Source organism: Dendroctonus ponderosae, unplaced genomic scaffold, assembly GCF_020466585.1.
Source record: "Dendroctonus ponderosae isolate FM_Combo_2020 unplaced genomic scaffold, Dpon_F_20191213v2 Dpon_F_20191213_6, whole genome shotgun sequence".
Classification (NCBI taxonomy): domain Eukaryota; kingdom Metazoa; phylum Arthropoda; class Insecta; order Coleoptera; family Curculionidae; genus Dendroctonus; species Dendroctonus ponderosae.
This window is the reverse complement of record NW_026018814.1, coordinates 11,749,204-11,764,629: the sequence shown is the minus strand read 5'-3', so window position 1 is coordinate 11,764,629 and position 15,426 is coordinate 11,749,204. Positions and strand designations below refer to the sequence as shown.

The 15,426-nt window shown below is 33.3% G+C and overlaps 2 protein-coding genes and 1 long non-coding RNA gene across 4 annotated transcripts in view; 2 read left to right on the top strand and 1 right to left on the bottom strand.

The window, feature by feature from the left end:
• Positions 1–13,074, bottom strand: part of LOC109545169 (spatacsin) — a gene marked incomplete in the record, with an annotated part of 13,550 nt that extends 476 nt beyond the window's left edge. Inside the window, 14 exon segments of one of the 2 annotated variants that reach the window (XM_048667202.1) lie at positions 1–238; positions 488–840; positions 1,213–1,412; positions 1,481–1,827; positions 1,985–2,174; positions 2,265–2,456; positions 2,515–2,807; positions 4,303–5,431; positions 5,503–5,682; positions 7,339–9,173; positions 9,558–9,894; positions 10,257–10,451; positions 12,624–12,856; positions 12,910–13,073. In XM_048667202.1, the coding sequence (XP_048523159.1) occupies positions 213–238; positions 488–840; positions 1,213–1,412; positions 1,481–1,827; positions 1,985–2,174; positions 2,265–2,456; positions 2,515–2,807; positions 4,303–5,431; positions 5,503–5,682; positions 7,339–9,173; positions 9,558–9,894; positions 10,257–10,451; positions 12,624–12,773 (5,427 nt within the window). 2 annotated transcript variants of the gene reach the window in all.
• On the top strand, positions 11,983–12,763 carry LOC125504764. Its single transcript, XR_007281679.1, has 2 exons — positions 11,983–12,186; positions 12,250–12,763. It is a non-coding gene; the product is annotated as an uncharacterized LOC125504764 (long non-coding RNA).
• Positions 13,075–13,585: 511 nt separating the features above from the next.
• Positions 13,586–15,426, top strand: part of LOC109545185 (GTP-binding protein Rit2) — a 6,389-nt gene continuing 4,548 nt past the window's right edge. The window contains exon 1 of the mRNA XM_048667197.1: positions 13,586–13,922. Coding sequence (XP_048523154.1) covers positions 13,729–13,922 — 194 coding nt within the window. The 5' untranslated portion in view covers positions 13,586–13,728. The remainder of the gene's footprint in view (positions 13,923–15,426) is intronic.

The following is a 15,426-nucleotide window of genomic DNA, read 5'->3' as shown; positions in this document are numbered from 1 at the left end:
GAACAGCACCATACCAACGTGTATATCAATTAACCATATTCGTAAAATCATAAAATGTACGCATTTGAACTTAAATAAGCGATACACTTAAATCTCATATCGACAAAATTTCAAACATATAGTGTTTTACTAGTCCTAATAAAATGTAAATAAAATCAGTGCTGTTTTCAAATGGATTGCAGCAGACATTTCTACAATAATTGACCCGCTGATTACGAATATTTGGATGCATTTTGACCTAAAACAATATGCATACAAGTGAGCTGGCATGCTATTTGCAAAAGATGAATGTAGAAGTAACTGCTGTTTAAAGCTAATTTCTAAAATACCGCATCGAGATGCTTAAAGTGCTATAGAAATGATCATGTTATTTTGACTAAATTAAAAAAGATCATTCAGTAATTAGCACTGCCAAACGCAGTGACTCCTGGTCGATTTGTATAATTAATAAATATATTTCAATACTACAATATGGAACGATACTCACCTTTGTACCCGCTTTTATATACCGTGTCTTTCAAGTAATAGATTTCGTCACTATTAATCACATCATGAACCAAGTTGCTGAAACCGAATTCACTTGCCAGAAGATACTTTAGATGTAACGACTCAACTTGTTCAATCATATATTTAATGTTCTTCAACTGAGAGGCATTCAGTGCTTGTAATAGTTGGCATTTTCTGACGATATCCTGTAGTAGTTCATCAGTAACACCTATCGTTTCCGCAAACTCGTTAAAATATGTTATGTTATCATTTTTTATAACTTGTTCGTATAGGATTCGCTGCCATACAGGAAATACATTGTATGCTTGGGCAAGTATATTGGATTGATGAAAACTAAAAATGAAACACAGCGTATTAAAATACACGAAAGTGTTCCGTTATTGAAAAATGTACGAAAATAAACTGCCACTAAAATCATAAAATTGTTAGATTCGATATTAAACAGTTTAATTTGGAAGTTTTACTGTCGTTCACTCAGGTGAGTCAATATGCGATCCAACGCTCCGCGTCTCCAGTTTAGTCTTCAATCCCCAGTGCAAATGTAATTTAATGTCCGCATAGTGCTTAAATTTTGAAAAATTGAGGAATATATTCTATCCTTGATTGTAGATTAATAAAAATCCTACCACAAGTTATAAGCGCTAAACGCAAATTGGAAAAGTAAACGAGGACCTAAATTAAATAAGTAAGCGATTTTATACATACCTGAGTCTTGTGCACATCAATTTAGTAATTTTCTTGGTGGTTAAATTCAATATGGCAGGAACTTCCTCATTATCTTGAACGGAGTTGAAAAGAGATTTTTGTAGAGCTATCAGCTCAGCTTGACGAGCGGCATTCATTGCGCTGGATAGTTTTTCGCCTTGAACATGAAACTCAGCAGCTTGAATGTATTTATTCATTGCCTAAAAATCAATACAAAATGTGGAGAACTAAATTTATCAAATCCGTTTTTGTAAAATATGTATATTACCTTGTTCAAGAGGAAATCTGTGTCAGGCGCTTTGATCAAATAAATGAATTCCATCGGATCAGCCGCATTCGGATTATCGTTCATTATTTCCGACACAAGCAACAAATTTTTGATATGTCCCTGAGCTTCTCTTTCCCAAAGAGCTGCTACATCCGAGTATAGGTTGAAATGTATTGCAACCAATTTGTACAATTCCATATCCTGTAGGCAAGTTTTCTTCAGGTATTCGATACATGCTAATTTGAGTCTTTCATCCCGTTTAGAACCTTTACTAAGCAAAAACTCGAACTGATCATTCCGTTTCAGTTCATAGAACACATACTTAAGTTCCGTATATCTTCCTACACCTAAAAGTTCGTTTTCTATCATTAGTTGAGCAAAGAAAAAATGCGAAAAAATAAACACCAGGGCAGAAAAAAGTAACAAAATCGGTCAAGTGTTAATAAATTACTCAATATCTATTATTATTGATCTATATGGACTTTTCTGTATTGATATTGGTACCTGTCAGTAGTCGCACAATAAGTTTCCAGCTTCTAACTTGCAATAAATTATCGATTACATTTCGGCATTTTTTTAAAATACTCGAAATCCCTTCCATGTTACAATCCACGGTAAAACAACTATGTGCAGCAATCAGCAATTCAACTACTAGTGCCATTTCACTTATCTTGAAATTTACATCGGCAAACATCTAATGGAAAATTGCAGATTTTTAATTTTTTTTTAACATTCGGCGGTTTGCACTGCAAATTACCAAACAGAAATAAGAATGGCGCTTTACCTGTTTTTTATGAAGTTCAGTGGCGTGGTTGTAAAACTTGTTTCCCAAAGTAGAGCACTCGTCTCGAATTAGGTTCAAAATTAAGTGAAATTGATCAACAACGTTAATTCCCCACATTGTAAAAACTTCTATTTTGGATTGGGAATATTTGGTAGCAGCCGCCACAAACCTATCGCATATCAAGTCTGTCATCTGCAGAACCAAATACACTTTAAAGCGCTCTAATTTCAACAAATCCGTTTCAACTTACCTGTTCTTTTGACCAATTAAATACCTCAAAACAGTCATGAACGACTTCTATGGTGTTAAAAGAACCGTCCTGTAATGCCATTTTTAACATTACCATAGGATCGACATTGGAAACGACGACATTATATGGCAATTCAATATTGTAACTGATTCTATACTTCATAAAAATATAATAAGCCAATTCTGATCCATGATGTAGTTTCTCGATGAGACAGTGAATTAGGCCTTGGGTAGCTAGAATAGGCTCTTCTTGTTTATTCTCTTCTTCTTCGATTAGTTCCAGATAATTTACATCTGAACATAAATAACAAGGTGAAGTTSCAGTTAAAACAATCAAAACAAATTTAATGTTAAATATGATTTGYGYAAAAAAATATTCAAAGATTTTCTAGAGATGTGTAAGTTGCACTCTATAGCAAGCAATCTGTAGCAATTTTAGAAAGACACGAAGAATGCATAGCAGACAACGTGAATGGTGAATACACTTGAATAAAATAATGAAAGAAATAAAACTGCGTGTATTYAAATTAAAGTGAAAAATTTCCAGATTATTTTAAATTTTTTAAATAACCGCATGTTAACGCAATAACCAAATAAGATGTTTGGCAAGTCGATTCAATTCTTACAGAAAATAATTTGTATACATTAATTTCCTTAATATATCCAAAAACACTAAATTTTCAATCTAAAAAGTGGTAACCGTGAAACAAAGAAACACGTCTTAATCATATTGCTAGTTTGTTTTACGATCAAATTCCTTGCTCAGATTCTACAGTGGTATGGGCCGACCATAAAAATTCAAAAAATTCAAAATKCAAATAAAAAGTCATTCAATAAAGAAAGTGTTCACGCAATACTAGGAAATATTTACACTAATTTTAATTAATAACATAAATTTAAAAAAGAGTGTTACTTAGAAAATTTGGCAGTATCTATTTTATTATACCAGTAAAGTTTGTATGAAACGAATTATTCGACGTACACAGTGAAATCGCTGAAAACAAAAACTTAAATTACAGCTTATAAAGAAAAAACTACTTGTTCACATGGTGAATAGTTTCATTATTTACAATTCACAATTGAAAAAAAACAACAACAGGATGCCCGAACGCATCAAAAAAAGAAGCAAATGCAATATGTACCAGTAAACAGCAACTAAATTAGACACCAGATACTAATTTAGTGTGAATGAAATAGATCTTATGGAAATCCAAAGCTACTAAATGACGGTGTCAACTTTGCGAGTAATTATTAGATACAATTTTAAAATTATTTCACTCATTCCAAGCTAGATTTGCAAGTCTAAAATTGGAGTTTTGCGTTTATTTCGGAAATCAGAAAAATTAGGTATAGAAACGGCATTTCTTTAACGTGCTTAATCATCTATAATTCTGCAAAAAATCATCGGATTATTAAATGAAGAATTCTAGCAAGCTAAGAAACGACAAAAAAAGGGACACGTTCACAACCCTCTATTGACAATTTAATACCTGCCGTTTTCTATTTCCCAATTTCAATTATTTCGCAGTCAAGTCGACACAAAAAATATAAGTTCTAAAATTCTAGAATAGAGTTCAAAATAAGCATTTGATATTATATTATATCGCAAAAATGTTTCAATTTGGTGTAGATTTGCAGACCGGTAAAATAAACAAAGTTTTATTTCAAACATCAGGGTTACGCCTGTTTTTTTGTACAATCAGCCACTTTGTATTTTAAGCAATAAATATATCAAAGTGCATTTAGTTTGAAAGTATAATGGCAATATTTAAATAAAGAAGGTTTTTACCTGCAGAAAAGCTGTTGCTTATATAGGCACTCCTCCTCCTCCTTATACGCTGTATTTCCTTAACTCGGGCAATAATATGCTGTTGGTCCTCGTTAAGCTGATAAGGCATTAACATTCCTTCAGCTAGTTCATGACAGAGTTTCAGAATCTCCATGTCACTGTTCTTGCAGCCGAACATTTTCTCCAACTTTAACGCCAACCAAAAATCTCTTTGGCCTAGTGCCTGAATGAAAATAGCATCAAGAATTCTCATTTGCTCAGGAGTGACCACAATGTCGAGCGGCTTGATTTTGTCTAGTAAATCTAGCATATCGCTATATGTTGTGAAGTCCTTGCGTACACTTCCGTCATTTAATTCGTCAATACTGATCGGTGTGTCCAGTTTGGTGTAGGAGGATATTTTTTTCTGCTCTAATTCATATTTGTTAGGCAACTCGTGGGTTACCGCCCATTTGTGACTTAGTTTCAGTAAGCAATATTGTTGAAATTCATTTGCGCTGTTTCTCTCTATCAAAAAGGCGACCACTTGTTGTGGGGACACGTTGTGAGCTTGAAAATCTTTGTCGCATTCCAATAAATCACCCTCAAAGTCGGTTGAGCATTCAAGCCTTTTCTCCCATTTACTTAGTAAGATTCTATCAGTATTGATATTGGAGCATATTGCAATTGTTACTGCATCACTATATAAATTTAACTCGATCAGCTCATTGATGCAATTCTTCACAGCATCATCTTCTTGGTTTACGTTTAAAAAACCAATCAGATCCAAATGCACACCCGTATCAAACATGATTTTCAAAATCACTGCCAAACTCTTGAAATTCGGTATTGGGCAAGTAAAGTATGTGTCCATGTTCACTAGACATAGCGCTTCCACGAACTGCAGCCGATCAAACAGCGAATTTGTGTTGTAAACGAGTGCAGAACATAAGAGCTGAAGCGCTGTTTCTTCCAGCCATACTTTGTTTCTCATGTAAGTCAATTCATAATCGGTTTGGCTTAGTGTACTGGGACGCCTACTGGTCTTCAACTTATTGAATTTGCTCAGTTTTGCCGCAAGACATTCAATTTCATAGTCTCTAAATATTAGACGATTTAGAAAATCGCAAAACGACGTTAACGGATTTTCCTGCAAAAAAAATAAACACCAGAATGAGATATGGCTTACTTTGAAGGTTTTCACGGTATGCATCTACTTACGGGTATAAAAATAATGCAACTTTGCAGCAATGTTTTCGGAAACTGGTGTGTCATACAGCTATTTAGCAGGGAAGTAACCTGGTGACTAGAAGACGACATTAGGTCGAAATTTGAGAAAGCCTCGTACAATTCAGTAGACACAGCCAACCAGGTTAACCAATTGGTTATCACAGAATCCGGCTAAAAATTAATTAGGTTAATCAGCCCTATATTATTTTCCACTGTATATTTCCATCGTTCATATTTCTATATTTATTTTTTGGAAATATACTAGTTTTTTCTATAGGGTGGCTCTGGGGCTATCAAACAAGGCGATCAGGAGCACTTTGAAATGTGCTAAAACGGTCATGAATAAACTTTTTTAGTGACGAACTGGTAGAAAATTGGACAAATCTCTAAACCTGATTAACAGCTTTTATCGCCCAAATCTTCAAAGTCAAAGAGAAAGTTGAGGCGGTTTGATATGATTTAACGAACTTATTTGCCTAGTAAAACTAGCTAAGCTAGGTCTTTGCGCTGTATTAAATAAAACACTCAATATTTTTCTCAATCGAGTTTCGAAATTGTCAGTTTTTTAGTAATAACACGAAAAGAAAATGATCAAAAATTAGTCATGAGAGGCTCTACAAAAATGTTGACTGGTTCGTTCATACATAACATTTTCCCAGATTAGTTTTAAAATCTAATTCTTCCAAACTCTGGAATTTCCAATACAACTAAATCGGAAATACAGTTTTAGACGCATTTTATCAAAAAGTTTATTATCTCTGGTAATTATTTGCTAAATAATTATCATGATTCTGATAAGACTTCAGGACGATCAATCGAATAATCTCTAATGACTACTAAGAAATGTATTAGGATCTCTTTTCAATCATTTTCGCAATAGGAGCTCCTAAATTTGTCTCGTTTTTCCTTCTCTTTGGATATTAAGAATTGCTTTTACTTAAACATAGTGAACAATAGTCCTCGTGAAGGAATATCAGAAAAGTGTTAACGACTGATTTAATTTTCCAACAATACAATGCTCACTTTGGCTTCTATTTTTCAGTTAATCATTTCTGGAAAAAACCTAAGTTACGAAGGATACTTCTAGCGAGCTAACGAAAAGCTCATTAGGACTGACCAGATATTTTCTATCATTTTGGAGTTAAGCCGTTTTCAAAGTTCAAGACTTAAAAGAGAGAGAATCTGAAGATAAAATTTATCTACAAGTACTCGTAATTGAAAATAACACAACTTAAAACATGTCGCTACTTGATATATAATTTTTATATTCGCTTAGTCTTTTTATTCAAATGCAATGAAACTTAATACATTTTTTAAATAAGCGTTTCTTGCTCTATTAAAAATTATACTTTAAGGCTGAGAAAGTTGTTCATTAAAATAATAAATTATTTAAAATAGTATTAACAAATAAAAGTAACAATAAAAAAGACAAGACGAGATATAGCTGTCTAGCTACCAGCCATTGTGAAATCGACATTTAACAATTATTTTCTAGAACCGATATTTAAGAAAATAAAGAAGCGGTGACAATAAAATGAAAAATTACACACAATTTAAAGGCACTAATTAGCCTACAGCGAGTGTAGAAAAATACTTAAAAAAGCAATCACAGATAAAAAACAAGTATCATTGATTTTAGAAAAAAGTTAACTTCATGATTTTAGAAAACTCTAGAAAGAGAATCACTCTGGTATATTGATTAAAAGTGCATGTAGATTTTAAATAAATTCATATTATAACTGTTTTTTATAATCACAAAACCACTGATTAAAAATACTCAGCAAAAGTAAAATAGCGACATAAACACAACTTCCTCTAAATACTCACCTCATAACTAGAAGCAAAAATGGCCAGTAACGGATTTCGATAAAGTTGGCTTGCTTGTAAAAGTGCTCTGGGTGGATCAGCACTATTATGACACCTGATCAAGATCTGAAGCAGAGTAACTTTCGTGTTCGAAGGATCGATTTCCAAAAATTCTGAGTTACTGCTCGAGTTGCCTTCCATACTTCCACTTAACAACAACTTCGAGTCACTTCCCTCGTCCATGCTCTTAGGCACTAATTTCGATAAGGGATACTTTCGAGAATCTCTGTCTTTCATCAAAATGTTGGAATCATCAATTTGGATATCATGTAAAACGCTGTGGACTATGTGCTCGAGTAGGTTCGGGTTCTTAAAATGGGAACAAAGTTCCTTGATCTGATCAATAGGGTAGTTTTTTAATTGGGCAAACAGTAGAAATGGAAACCATAAGTTGCGTTGTGCCAGATTTTTCAGCAAACCATTCGGCAAAGGTGTGTCAGACAAATCACTAAAATTCACTACTACATCATATTGTTTAACAGCTCTAACAAACTCTTCTCCTGAGGACATCATGTTGGTGAAATTTACGGATTTCAGCAGGTTATTTTCCAAAAGTTTCAGAATTTTACTTCGGTGTTGTTCCGCGCTTATAAATAATGAGATCACATTATCTTGGTCCATGCCTGATTCGAATAATATATTCGCTGCCTTAATACTGACTCGTATACATTGGGAACTGGCTCCAATCATTCCCAGGAAACAAATACAACTAGTGACCAAGGGTAGATTTTGAAAATTTTTCATAGCGATTTTATAGACTTTCTGTTGAGTCATTACTTTCGCTTCATCGTCATGACCAAATTGCTGATTAAACAGCTGGCTTGCAATGCTAGGACGACAATGCTTCAAATAAAAGCTACACGTGACTTTTTTGGAATAAACAGAGCCTGGCCTAGGCGCGGATGAACTGAAAGTTGGCAACGGACTGTGATCAAAGTAAAACGCAAACACTTTCTTAACTTCAATACCCAATTTCTTCTCTAGCAAGTCCATATAAGTGAGATTGCATTTAACTCCTCTGTGGCGAACATATAAGTCAGAGAGCATTCGGAATTGTCCCATAGCATTCGACAAACAATCGTAAAGTTGAATATTATGAAAAACTAAAGATTTCTCCTGCATCGAATTTATGAAAGTTGTGCCATCAGAAAAAAATAATAATAAAGCGAACACTATCATCGGATTATCACATAAGAACTTATTAAGGTCTTTGCTCAGATATTTAGATACTTTAAAAATGTTGATACCCAAATGTTCCTCGTCCAAATTCGAAATTAGCTCAATAAAGTTGACAATCAAATCCAGATGAGCGCATGTACTCAAACTATCGGAAAACGATAAATCAAGGTTAGCAGCGCAAGCATTCAAGACAACTAATAGGTCGTTATTTAAGCAATGATCAATAAGCATGAACGTGAACTCAGTTAATGATAAATTGGAGTACGGTTGTTCTAAAATTTGGTAGATATTTATAAGACTATCAGCAGAATTAACTCTCGATAAAACTTTGAGAAACTCCATCCTTTCCGAGTCAATAAAACGCCCAAATAAAACCAATTCATTCAATATTTCTTCGTATCGATTGCTTGGAGAAATTAAGTCCGAAAGATAGTCAATCATATCGTCGGTAATCTCAAATGATTTTAATACTAATAAGAAGGGTTCGGGAATGTTAGAGATCTTGGTATGTGACGAGTAAGCAAGTTGAATCCATGCTATTAAATAGTCGAGCTCCTTGGTTTTCAGTAGGTACTCCCATAGTACATCGGCCTTAATAAGCGGGATAAGTCGAGCATCTAGAAGTCAAAAATGCACATTTTGATTAAAACGGAAAACTATACTGAACTATAGGATCTAAACTAACTAACATAGCTTTCAATATATTTTTCGTAAAATTCCTTGGAATAACAGCAACATTATAATTAAATTATCTAAAAAATAACTATCTAAATCATATTTTATACTTTTATCTTGAACTGTTTAAACAGTTGCAAAAAAGCAAATACTCAACAATTATAAACTGTGTCGTTCTTAATCGTTGTAAACTTTGATAATAACGTGAACATTCATTATTATTCATTATATAGTTGTTGGGTTTGCAACAGCAATTTAAATAAAAGATAATTAGGGCATCGAATACACATAAATACTTGAAGCAAATACATAAAATGCTCACACACCTTGAGTCGCCATGAACAATCTAACAGCAGTTTGATCCTTCCAGTCTTGAGATACTTTATCCAACACCTCAATACTATCATATAACAAACTATATTGCTGACTCAATACTTTATTATCCAGGACAACATCCAGAAATGTCCAAAGCCTTTTATAATTGCTCGACAATTCATTTTTGTCGCTCAGATGATTTCCTATATATTGTCGCCTATCTGAGTCGGTTGTTTCATAAAACATTCGTTGCAGTTCGCGAAACGGATCTAAACCGATGTGTTTTAAAATAATTGTAACTCGAGATATAAGTTTTCTATCTAGTAGTTCATCCACCCATATAAGAACCTATAAAATAAAAAACTTATGTTTTATATAGTTAAAGTAGGCGGGTTCTGAGCCTTGATATTATTATTTTCGTGTTTGAATGGAAGCAAATAAATTTGTACTACTCTTACATTAAACTTCCACTTATCAAACTGTAGAGACAGAGCAAAAGTATCGAAAAAAAATTAACAAAAAGAATCCCGCGCCATCGATTGGCAACTCGGTACACCAGTAGTAAATATTCTTGAGGCAGATCACATGAAAGATGATGTTGCATCAAGTACCTACCCAAATAATTCAGTAGGTATTTTTTTGTTATTATTTATCATAGTATTTGCCAGTTCAACATTTTCAAGAATGGAAAATTTACTCAGTTAATTTACCTCAGTGTTGATGAAATTTTTGACGATATCTTCGTCAAGGTTTCTCCGGAGATGTATAAATTGAACAGCGAGTTCTACATGTCCTTTTGAGGCAGCTTCTCGCACTACTTCTCGATCTTTTTTATATGTCCATGCTATCCAAAGACCGGCACGTTCTTTGGGAATGTTTTGAGGAATAGGTGGTTTTACAATTTGCTGTAAAACAAGAAAAACTACATGTCGACTATCTAGAAAGAAAACTATAAGTGACTGTTAAAGACCCCTGAAGATTTATCAAAAGCCGAAAAAGTGTGAGGTTTTCGCGACCATTTCTTAAACCTGGTCAGTTTTTTGGGCTTTAGACTTAATTCTTCCTTGATTGCCATCCGTCTTGATAGGCGATTCGCTCGAAAGCCTACTCCAGTATGAGCGTGCGAAACACTTTTGCGAGTCGTGCTTGTAAATGGTCAATCAATCAAAATTAACAAAAAATATCCAGTTTCGGATTTTAGGTCATCACCAAACCATCACCGCTTAAAAATAACCAGAATTATTTGTTTGGCGGTATTTTGTTCAAAAGTACGATTTTTTCGCATTTGATTTCGCTTAGTTTTGTTAAAGATTTTCTGTTGTTCCTAAATTACCCTAATAAATATCTCTATTTTCGGTTTAATGATGATGTACAAACAGAATTTTAACTAAATTGCCTCGAATTTCAAATAAAATTATTATTTTATATATTTTACTTTACAGTTTAATCGATATTAGGTAAGTTATCGCCAAGAAATCAAACATTTCCCGAAATACGAAAAATTAAAACAAAAATTATCTCATCTTCCTAGCGTGAAATAGTATTCGTTAATTATCTAAGAAAACATTTTAAGCCTCAAAGATTGATTTTATCATTGCTTATAATTATGAAACAATGCTAATCATTTTTTCAGTAATGACTAATCTTGTTATGGACATTAATTTACGATCGTTTCTCGTAATTAGTAGACATTATTTGTATTCTTTAGCTGATTGAAATATTAACTGTTACAGTTAAGAATATCACATACATTTTGTGAAATATCTATAAAGCGAAGTAGAAGTGGATACACAGAGTGATAAAGTTACATCATACACAACAAAGTTCATTAGCTTCCACAAAATTACTCCAGTTAAATTTGCAGAAATTATAGGCGTTCTAAACGAAAATAGGATTATACTACCCTATAGCGTAGCGAAGATAGATTTAAGATATCAACAATTCTAGAGTTTATTATCCAGGGTGTTCTGTAAACACATGGACAAAAATATACTGGGACTTTTTTGGCTTATACAAAGAACCTCTGACCTACTTTTTATTTAAAAAAATGTCAGACCCTTGATGCTCAAAATTTTGGTGAGGATTCGTTTCTAAGTAAGACTCCGTTTTGATCAAGTAACCGCGTGGATCTTTTCTGAGCAATTAATAACTTTTTGCTCGTTTTATTAAAAATTGTTTTATTGCAGAATTAATAAAACAAATTCTTATGCTTTTAATAAACTAGTAGACCACCAAAGCATTGGAAATGCATATCTAATATTCTTATTTTGGTAATACATATATAATTTTTAATTTTTTTTCTTTTGATGACTTGTGTTTATTTACACTAAGTGTCGCAGATGAACAGGTAGTACTTGCAAGGAATGTCTATGCTTCAAATGTTATAACAACTAGAGGTTAAAAATCAACACCTTCAAAACAGAATATAAGGTAATAAATTCCAGTGCTCATTTTCGTATCTTTGTAGGGGACACTGAAACTTTTAAACATGTCGATCAGTTCAAGTACCTTGGGGTACGTATTATTATACGTAATAATGAGGGACTAAGAGAAACAGAAATTAAAAATCATATTGAACAGAGTCGTAAAGTTATTGGTTGCTTAAATTCAGTTTGATGGAACAGAAACATTTCACGATAGGTGAAAAAGCATATAGAAAGGACAATGCGGAATGCGGAAAAGAAACAAAAATTAATACCGTAGAAATGCTGCGCAGTGAAGAATTATCAATATGAACATAAGACAAAGAGCAGACCCATAGAAACAGTTCTGGAAGGGAGAGGATTAAAATGGGCATACAATGAGGATGGACAAACAAAGATTACCCCTAAATATCTTTAAATGGAACCCACCAGAACGGAGAAAGATCCAGAACATGATGCAACGAGGGCATGAAAGAAGCAATGGAAGCCCGTGTTTTAGATCATGAAGACGCCACAGATAGAAACCGATAGATATTGGGAACGGGAACAACATACATAATATAATGTTTAAAACTAATTATTTGTAACACGTAATTCGTGAGGTTTAAATTTTAATTTAATTTTAAGAAATGGTACATCTACAATATTAGGTACCTGGCTCTTTTTCAATGTGTCTGATTTGGAATCACTTGGAGGAGCTTTGCTAGAAACATTTTCACTGGAGCTCTTTTCTAGGCTTTTCGTGAGATCACTTTGGTTACAATAACTCTTTGAAATATATCTATGATACTTAATGTTATGCATTTTATTTGCATGACACTCAACCCGACTAGCTGTACGATATTAATGTGGGTCTGATAAATTTCGAACTGATCGAATCACAAAAGCTTAAAAGATTAGTTTTTATCTAATGTAAATAGCTAATGCATATGATGTGTACCTTATTAAATTGCCTTGGTTCCATATCAGTAATTGATTGCCTTTGTATCTCGCTGTGGCATACGAATCATAATTATACTTAACAAATTAACAATAAAATCCGAACAATAACAAAAAAAAGGAAACAGGAATTTCAACGTAAACATAAACAAAAAACATCTGCGTTCTGCCATAATATGACCCAGATTCTATGCGCAAATTCCACTAAGCCACAGAATATGCAGCTATATTTTGTGAATGTGTGCCCAAAGAGACAGTCAACAATTCCAGCGTTGCCAGTCAATTCAAAATTAGTATTTTCATTTATTTATTGGAATCTTTCCGTAAAAATACTTTTTTGACTCATGAAATTTATAGCTTCAGATCGTTGGATATTTAAAATAATATAAGCACATTCAGTACGCTTGCAATATGACCACAAATTACTATTTGGTAATGTTATACAAACTCCTTAATCTTGTGGCTTTATGTGCCGTAAAATCCAGTGCCATGGGATACCACTATCAGAACGATTTCCTAATTTTGACTTGCCTTGAGTTTTGAGGCATCCAGTAGTAAACTTTACTTAAAACTCACACAAAACTGGAGTTTCAACAACATTGTACAGGAAAATTTTGGAAGTAATATAGCTATCTTGGTCGCGTCCAAGCAAACGACAAAGATGCAACACTCTGACGTAACCGTCAACAATTGAGCAAATTCCCAAAACAAGTAAACGTCAATTGTTAGTCTTCAGGAGTGGTGTACATCAATAAATAAAATTTTCTCTATGAATTTATCGCTAATTTCGAATATCGGGAACAAATTGAGTACATAACCGATGGCTGGGGAGGCGAGCTATAAGAAAAAAGGAAAGCTATCTCGTCAGGAATCGAATAAGTCCTCGAAGGACCCGGAAATCGAAGTCGACAAATTCGCAGTTGGGGGCAGCAATAACCAAAATAAGTCTAGAAGTGGAAGCAGAGTCTACAAAATTGTTGTATTGGGTGATGGGGGTGTTGGAAAATCAGGTATATATTATTCATAATCGACCATATCAAACAGCTTGTACTAGATTGTTTACACTCGGCCAAGTAAGCCCCAGTTATCAAAAGGGCCAGGATGTAGTAGTTTGGTCATTTTTTTACGTTCAAGCAACAAACAATTAGCTATATTTGCTATAATAGCAGAAAAATGGAAGAAGGAAAGCCAGAAAAGATTTAGTTATAAGTACTTTCGTTGTTCCTAGGTAGGCACTTGCTTTAAGCTTTATAGAACAAGCAATGAGTTAGTTTCTGGCAAAAAAAACCAGTTGGATAAGTTAATTTTTGCCTAAACACCTTATGACAACAACCAATATTAATTTGAATACTTTAGTTTCAGATAGTTGAGCTTAATGTTTTCGCATTCCCAGCTGTAAATGTGAATTGCGAAAGACAATTTACTCAAAAATCAGTTAGAGAATGTGAATCATGTGATAAAAGTTAAATTTAGTATAAACTAAACTTGTGAACAGTTCAAGGTACAGATAAATAATGACTCAGATTTCTTACTGAAAATCAAACCTGCTAAGCAGATGAGTGAAAGATGGATTTTATCCTTTTTGTTTGAATTCATCAATATGAGACACAACTGTTTTCCATATAGGTACAATATTTTAAAGGTAATTCAAAATTAGCTTCTAACTGTAAAATCATACGAAATTTACAAGAAAGTATAATTGAAGTAACTTAGTTCTCTAGGCTAGACGCTCTGATAAAAATCTTCATGATTTTTTAGATATTTTCAATCGTTTCCGATATGTAAACTAAAATGGTTTATTTTTCGACAAGATAGGGTCTAYTTTTTAGAGGGTAGGAATCTCGCTTGACTTCCGAGGAGGAAGAAATATATCTGGTTACGTTCTATGGAAATGTCTCAAGACTGAYCRTATATGTTTTACCGTTTCCGCAAAATAAGGTGTTTTAAATTGTTACGTTTTCTGTTTATTCTGTTTAAAAGTCGATAATTTGAATCGTTGCTGTGATACATTTTGAATTATGGCTTGTATAGTATTTTTGTTCGCAACATTAAAGAATGGTAAAGGTAATGACTAATTATGGAAAGATCGCAAAAATGATTGTTTCGATATTTTCAACCGTTTCCCAGTAATTGAGTGTTCAATAATTTATCAAATGTAATCTGTAATGTAATAATAATTTGCAGTTAATGTCTAACATTGTCAAGTGGCAAGAAAACAGACATTTTTTTTGCGCAAAAACTATGAATGCTACAAGATTTTACAAATAGCACAAAGTTGTGAATAAATGATTAGTGCATGAACCAAAAAAAAATGAGTTGATTCCATCCACCAAATGAAAAGTTCTGGTAGTTTTTGTATCACGGCACTCAAGAATTCACCACTTGTCCAAAACGGCTGAACTCGATTGTTTCATCAAAATATAAGCCTTACATAAGAACAAATTCACAGCGAGTTTTACCAAAATCCATCGTACCATTCTCCCGATATTTTAAAAAAGATAGATTTTTGAAGAACTTT